The 7,708-nt window shown below is 43.9% G+C and overlaps 1 protein-coding gene across 5 annotated transcripts in view; it reads right to left on the bottom strand.

Moving 5' to 3' along the window:
- Iws1 (IWS1 homolog (S. cerevisiae)) overlaps positions 1-3,230 on the bottom strand; it is a 44,843-nt gene extending 41,613 nt beyond the window's left edge. For all 5 annotated transcript variants that reach the window (XR_001175548.1, XR_001175549.1, XM_013028852.1 and 2 more), the window contains exons 1-2: positions 2,967-3,230; positions 604-719 (exon numbers count right to left, since the gene is read on the bottom strand). Coding sequence is in view for 3 of the 5 variants with exons in the window: in XM_013028852.1 (XP_012884306.1) it covers positions 604-719; positions 2,967-3,000 (150 nt within the window). In the remaining 2 variants the exon portion in view is untranslated. The remainder of the gene's footprint in view (positions 1-603; positions 720-2,966) is intronic.
- Between the last annotated feature and the right edge of the window lie 4,478 nt (positions 3,231-7,708).

Below are 7,708 nucleotides of genomic sequence, written 5' to 3'. Positions count from 1 at the left end.
TGAGACTCCTATCTCCAATAAACCACCAGAAAACTGGAAGTGGCGCTGTAGCTCAAGTGGTAGAGCGCTCACCTTGAGCTGAAAAGCTGAGGGTCAGCACCCAGGCCCAGAGTTCAAGCCCCGCGACCGACCAAAAAAAAAAAAAAAGAATCTAGAGAGATCCAAGTATACAGGTTGAACGAAGATTATATCCAAACACTATGACATTTTAGGGGGAAGGGAGGGACAGGGGTAAGGACCTAACCTAAGACTCTAAGTATGCTAAATACACACTCTATCTCACTGACCTGTACCTACACATCCCTATGTCACTTAAAGTAAGGATTTCCAGAAAGACTGACTTGTTTTTCTGAATATGTATTTTCAGTTTAAAACTGTCCAATATTTGAAATTCAATCCAGTAAAACTTACTTCTTTGATTTCATCAGTAACCAGAACAACCCTGTTTATGTTTTTAAAAAAAGTTTTGTACTAACTTACATTCATTTACTCCGAGGAATAAAAGCCTAAACCCTATGTGGCAGGGTGTCTACCACTCCTAAATAAAAGGCTTCCCAGAAATACAAAGAAAAAGCATCCCCAAAGAAGTTGTTTAGCTGATACCTCTGAATGCCGCTCTACACTTCCAGTGTCTGATCCGGAGGGCTGCTCATTTACATCGTCCTCACCATCTGATCCTGAATCTCGCTCATCCTGCACTGGAGTAGCACCACCATCATCTGCTTAAAAAGAAAGCACAAAGCCACTTATGCTGTAGGATGACATCTACAGCTAACCTGGACATAGTATATCAAGGAATTTAAGATTACTACCATCAAAGAAGCAAAATCGAACAGTCATTAACATGTAATGTGACAGATGTAGTAGCAAACCAGCTCTTTAAAAGAATGTGAAGCTTAAGAAACAGCACTGAATGCTGGGCATTGGTGACTCATGCCTGTAATCCTAGCTACTCAGTAGACTGAGATCTGAGGAATTTGGTTCAAAGCCAGCCCCAGCAGAAAAGTCAGTGAGACCCTTATCTCCAACTAACCACCAGAAAACTGGAAGTGGACCTGTGGCTCAAAGTGGTAGGGCACTAGCCTCGAGCAAAAGAGCTCAAGGACAACACCCAGGCCCTGAGTTCAAGCTTCATGACCAACGAAAGAGAAAGAAAGGAAGAAAGGAAGGAAGGAAAGAAGGGAGGGAGGGAGGGAGAAAGAAAAGAAAGAAAGAAAGAAAGAAAGAAAGAAAGAAAGAAAGAAAGAAAGAAAGAAAGAAAGAGAGAGAAAGAAAGAGCGAGAGCATGGAATACCAACTCAATTTCTAAATACTGGGCTTTGAAGCTATTTCAATTTCATACTGTCTCTCCACACCACTAATCATCTCCTAATCTACATAATTTACAAGGTACTTTGTTTACTGTGGCTCTTCAATTCACTTCTGAATCGCTGGACTCAGAACCCTGGATCCCAGAAGCCTGGTGTATTATTTACAAATATGTCTATTTATGAAGAATACAAGGAACTCTGGTCCAGAAATAGTAAAAACTCTTTAAAGAATATACTAATGGGCTGGGAATGTGGCTTAGTGGTAGAGTGCTTGCCTAGCAAGCATGAAGCCCTGGGTTTGATTCCTCAGTAGCACATAAACGGAAAAAGCCAGAAGTGGTGCTGTGACTCAAGTGGTGAGTGCTAGCCTTGAGCATAGAGAAGCTCAGGGAAAGTACTCAGGCCCTGAGTTCAAGCCTTAGGATTGGCGAAAAAAAAAAAGAAAAAGAAAAAAAGGAATATACTGTATTACAATGTGCATGGTAAATATGAATTGCTACCTAACTTTAACCTATACTCTTCTGAGACGATTATAATGTTGTTTAAGGACATAGGAAGAAGGTTTAAAAATGAATTTTTAAAAATGAGGCAGCCAACTACAGAAACCCCAAAACGTTATATAAAAATGGAATCAGTGTTATACTAATAAGCCTCTTAACAAAAGGACTTAAATTTATATAATCACAATAAAAATAATAACAGTTTTGGTGTTTAACAGTTATGTTGCAACAGTGGGACCATGGGAGAAGAGCACACCTAGGGCTTTTGTTTAAAACACTGCCCCACATAATAAGAAATCATTACAGATGCCTAAAAATGAGGCAACAACAGATAGCATAAATTAGGAAAAGACAGAGAAGACCAAAGGAGGAAGGATTGTCTCGGAACTGCTTCCTTTCTTATTATTTCCATCTTTATTACTTCTTTTAATACAAGCTATGCACTATAAGTACTTTTAAAACAAAGGAACTGATTACTGAACGGCTTTAAAGTACAACAGCAGTGCATATTCACAAAAGCATCTGCAGTCGTTATTTGCTGTCTTAAAGACACATACTGAACTCAGATCGCCAAAGAGCGTCACCTTTAAACAATGTAGGCACGTTTGATACAGAGCGAGATGTTACGCTAAGGGAAAAGCCATGCACCCTGTTGGATCTCCGGTGCCTAACACGGGGAGGCCCAGGGTGCCTACATGAATAAGCAAGAAAAAAAAAAGACAAAACCCGGGTGAGGAGAAAAGGGAAGGTCGCCAGAGGAAGCCCTGAGGAGCGGCGGACGCAGCCTTCACCCACGTCCGTCCCGCACGTCCCTCCCAGGCAGCCCGCGCAGCAGGCGGGGGAGCCCAAGCGGAGCGAACTATCCACGAGGGACCGCGGCTCGCACCGAGCACTGGCATCGGATTCTCGGGCACTCTCGAGTCCCGGAAAAAAAAAAAAAATCCCCGAGCGGGAAACACTGCTCCGGCACTCGGCGCGCAAGCTGCTGCCCGGGGTGGGCAGAGCCCTCGGCTGACCGCCTCGCCCCCCGGGCCCGCGCGGCCCCGCACTCCCGCGGCCAGACCCGAGGCGGGAGCGGTCACCAGCGAGAAGACCGAGGCGGGACCGGCGCGGGCCTCCCCCGGCTGGCCGCAGGGGCGCCCGTGCCCGGACCCACCTGACTGGTCGCCGCGGTAGTACTCGGAGTCCATGGCGGGCGGGCTCTCGCGGGCTGTCCGCGCCCCGCGCCGCCTCGGCGCGTCCTGCCCGACTGTGCGACCCTCCTCACGGCCGCCCGGCTCCAACAACGCCCGCCTGGCCGGAGAGCTCCGACGGGGCCCAGCTCGGGAGAGCAGCCGCGACGAAGGCGAAGCCGGGCGAGGAAGGCCGTACCTGGGGGCAGGGTAGGGTATGGACGCGGGCTCTACCTCCCAGAAGCACCTCTGGGCCAAAATGGCGTCTGCCCGTGACCCTTAAAGGTATGCAGTGCGCAGGCGCCGTCACCGCCAACCAACCAATGAGAAGGCGGAACAGAAAAGACGCAAAAGAAAGGAGACTACTGGGAAAGTTTGAGCGGAAGGCTGGGTTCTGCTAAGTGATTTCTTCAGGAGACGCCGGGGCTTTCCTCCACGAAAATTCAGTTACTTGCTTGCTCCTTCTATGGGGGAGCATCTCATTTGCCTTCCCGAATAGTGAAAAACCGCTAAGATAACATTTTTTATCGTTTGTATAAGTAACTAGCGTTTCCATCTTGCAGCGAGGCGCTTGGTTCTGGCCCTGCCTCCCGGAAGAGAGCGGCGCATTGCTCTCTGGGACTTGTAGTTCAAAGGCCACAGATTCGGAAGGGTTGCCCACTCGAGTGATCAAAAGACTGGCTCCCGCCTATAATCAATCCTAGCTACTCCGGAAGCTGAGATCTGAGGATTGCCGCCAGCACCGGAAGTAAGGTTCGGAGACCCAGGGAGAGAGGAGAGAGAAGAGGAGAAAGGCTCGCTGCTGTAGAGCTAACCTTCAGCAAAAATGCCCAGGCCCTGAATTTGATCCAGTGAGGACAGGGGAAAAAAAAAAAATCAAAAGTGCTTCACACTTGCTCCAAGCCCCGAGTGTGAGGAGCCATTTCCCCAAGAATTTGCTTCTCCAGGATACGTGGCTCTTAAAAAAGAAAAAAAAAAAGTAATAATTCTTAGTTTTCAGATCACACTCGTTGTTTAGAGCCAGGAGGCAAGGTCAGCTGGAGAAAGCTGCTCTTGCTCCTTCTTTTCCCCTTTTCTTGTGCTAACACTGCAGTTTATGAAGAAGTGCAAGATTTAAAACAAAGACGATTAGTGCTTCTATTTCTAAATGAACTGTTTCTAAATTCCTGGCCGCCTTTCACCAGGCCTTATTTTCCCTATCTACCTGACTTGGGTATTCCTTCCCAAGTATAGTGGAAATACATTCAGAATCCAGGTTTTGCTCCTTCAGCTTTGAGAAAGATATCTTAAACTATCATAAGAATTAGAAGACTAGCTGGATGCTAGTGACGTCTGTAATTCTAGCAACTCGGGATGCTAAGATCTGAGGATTGTGGGTCAATGCCAGACTGGAGAATCCATGGGATTCTCATCTCCAATTCTCCAATTAAGCATTGAAAAAAATAAAAATAAAAGCTGGATTTGGAGCTGTGGCTCAAGTGATAGAGAGCTAGCCTTGAGCAAAAATGCTCAGGGAGAGGACCCTGGTCAAGTCCCAGGAACAACAAGTGTACATGCACACACACACACACACAATTAGAACACTAACGGGACCTGAAACCAAATGCACAAAATTAAAATATTTGTTTGTCTCCATGTGATAGAAGAGACCTAAGAGAATCTAAGTTCTCTTCTAAATATTGGATGAGATTATACCCATGTCAATAAGGACATCCAGGAAGACGATCAGTGGAGGAGAATGAAATGCAGATCCTGCCTCAAGTTTCATCAGAAACATCAGACCAACAGATAGTAAAGTGACTTGGTTATCTCCAATGCAATTACAAGAGGGTAATTACTGACTTTTCACAGAACAACTAAGTGTCCTGGTGGTTTGGAGAATGGAGGAATAGAAGCCGATGTGCTGAGCCCTAGAAGGGTGCAAAGAAACATCAAATCTAGTTTTTGCATTCAGGAAGCCAACAATTTAGTGAAACATGACACCCCTTTCAAATAAACATGCAGTCTTAGTTAAAGCAAGGTACTTGTCAGTATAAATACAACTTCAAGAGAGTTTTCCATAAGTCCTTTCTAATAACTACTTGTAACTTAGGTTCCTAGTAGAGCAGTCCAGGAGCAGCACAGATGTGTCCTTCTCAGTCTTGGATGCTTTGTGTTTTGAGTTCTGCTATCTTCTTACTCACCATGCTTCATTCTGGACCCAGCGCATTTGGCCTAGAGTGAGATCATCCACCAAGGATACCGGAATAGAAGAGAGGAAGAGAGAGGCCAGGGTTCAGCGATGAGCAACTCTTTCTCCCTTTACTGACAATGCAGAGAAACTGAGTTCACTAAGTGGGTATAACGTTTATTTAACTAGCCTCTTAAGACATTGTGGGTTTCTGAACATGTCAGGGAATAAGAAATAAGAAATGTATAGTTTAAGTATCAGCCTGGCACTGGCAGAATTGCAGAATGGAGGCGGGGGGGGGTGGGAATGTAGGTTCTAGGTCTAGCTCTAGGAGTATAATGCTTGGTGAGCTCAAACAAGTTACCAGCCTTCTAGAAGCCTCAGTTTTCCTGTGTGGGAGGGTTGAATCAGAAGATTTCAGAGCCAGGGCTAGGGGTGTCACTTAGTTGGTAGAGACCCAGCTGGTAAGCAAAAACGTCAGATACTGAGTTTACGTCCTGATCTCAGACCAAAAAGGAGATTTCCAGAGCCTCTTAGCTTCCTTGAGTGTGTGTGTGTACGTGTATGTGTGTGTGTGCGTGCACACATGCATGTATACATGCTGGTCCTAGGGCTTGAACTCTGGGTCTAGGCTCTGCCCTTGAACTTCTGTGCTCAAGGCTTAGTGCTCTACCACTTTGAACCACAGAGCCTTTTATAGCTTTAATAGCTTCTTTGGGGGAGGGAGGGTTAACTTGGAGATAAAAGTCTCACAGATGTTCCTGCCCAGGCTGGTTTTGAACCGTGATCTTAATATCTCAGCCTCCTGAGTAGCTAGGATTACAGGTGTGAGCCACCAGTGTCCCACTTAGCTTCCTTATTTTGTATCAGAGGTTAGATCTCTTGTACTTGTACTTGCACCACAAGGGGCGCTGTAAGGGAAGAAACAGAACCAGTCCCTAAGCCTGCAGGTCTGGCCTGTGTGCTCTTCCGCAGCAGCCTAACCTCAAAACGCAGAAGGACACAGGTGCAAATTTTATTCCACCAAGGTTGTTTATAATACAAAAAAAAAAAAAAAACCTGGGGCCATGTTAAGTCCATTAATAATGGATAACAAATATAATGTAAGAACCATGGCACATGATGTCACTAACACAGCTGAGGTGATTTTTAGGCTGCCTACATAGAAAGATACCTAGAGAAATATTAGTAAGATGAAAAAAGCAATGCCATCAATATTATATTACACATTATGCTATCAACATTATAATGTCATTCACATGAATAATCCAAACTTCAAATGAACAAAATTACAACCCAAGAATTTTTTAATAAAAGGGAAAGAAAAGACTTTTTCACTATGACTGAAAAGCCACACAACCTAAAAATGTAAAAAATATGGCAACAAATTTACAAACTTTCAGGGACTGAGGGTAGAACTCAGTGAGAGAGCATTTGACTAGTATGCATAAAACCTTCAGTTTGATCACTAGTATTGCAAAATATTTTTCTTTATTTTTCAAAAATGATTTTTAAAACTTAAAAAAAACACACAAAGGCCCATGCAAAGACCATATATCAGCAATTCAAAAGAAAATTAGCTAAGAAATCTTAAAAAGATGAAAACTCTTTAAAAGTTTAATCACTAGAATATGTGACCACTACTTAAAACTCAATAACAAGAAGATAAACAATTCTAAAAAGGGCAAAGGCTTATGTTCTCCAAGAACATAAATAAATGGCTAATAAACATATGAAAAGACACTCCAAATAAATACTAATTAGGAATATGCAAATCAAAACCACAACAGTATACCATTTTATACTAAGCTATGCTATGGTCCATCTGAGATTGGCCACAAGCAAGTGAATAGAAAGTACCCAGGAAGAAGGTAGAAGGGAAAGCTAGCAAGCTAGCTCAGTGCTGAATATTAGGCCCTATGTACTAATCACTTCTTGTAGACAGATCTCATGTCTTAATTTATCACATTGACAAGACATGAATTTTGGAGAGGATGCATTCAAACCATAGCAATACATATCAGTAGTCTTTATTTGAGGTAACTCCAAGCTCATCAGATTCTCGAAATCAGGATTGAAGTATATAGCTCAAGAAACAGAATAACAGCCAAAGAGTGAAACTGTCAGATGTGGAAGTTCAAGTCCCAGTCTCAGAAAAAGAAAAACAAAAACACATTCTCAAAAGCATCTATGTTATCATCTATTTATTCCTTATCCTCAAAATGTAGGTTATTCCTAATTGTGGTATTAGTTGAGAAATACTGCACTACTAGTTAATCTCTAAAAATCCAGGATCTAGATGGTCAGAACACCTTATATATGAGACTGTGTAAGGATAAGAAAAAAAAATGCTATAAGAAATTAAGAGCTTCCAGGTGCTGGTGGCTCACACCTGTAATCCTAGCTACTCAGGAGGCTGAGATCTGAGGATGGCAGCCAGCAGGAGCAGGAAAGTCCGTGAGACTCTTTTTTTTTTGTCGGTAGTGGGGCTTGAACTCTGGGCCTGGGCGCTGTCCCTCAGCTCTTCAGCTCAAGGCGAGCGCTCTACCACTTGAG

This window comes from Dipodomys ordii, unplaced genomic scaffold (assembly GCF_000151885.1).
Source record: "Dipodomys ordii isolate 6190 unplaced genomic scaffold, Dord_2.0 Scaffold114, whole genome shotgun sequence".
NCBI lineage: Eukaryota > Metazoa > Chordata > Mammalia > Rodentia > Heteromyidae > Dipodomys > Dipodomys ordii.
Note: the sequence above shows the minus strand (reverse complement) of the source record. Positions and strands in the feature narration are given on the sequence as shown.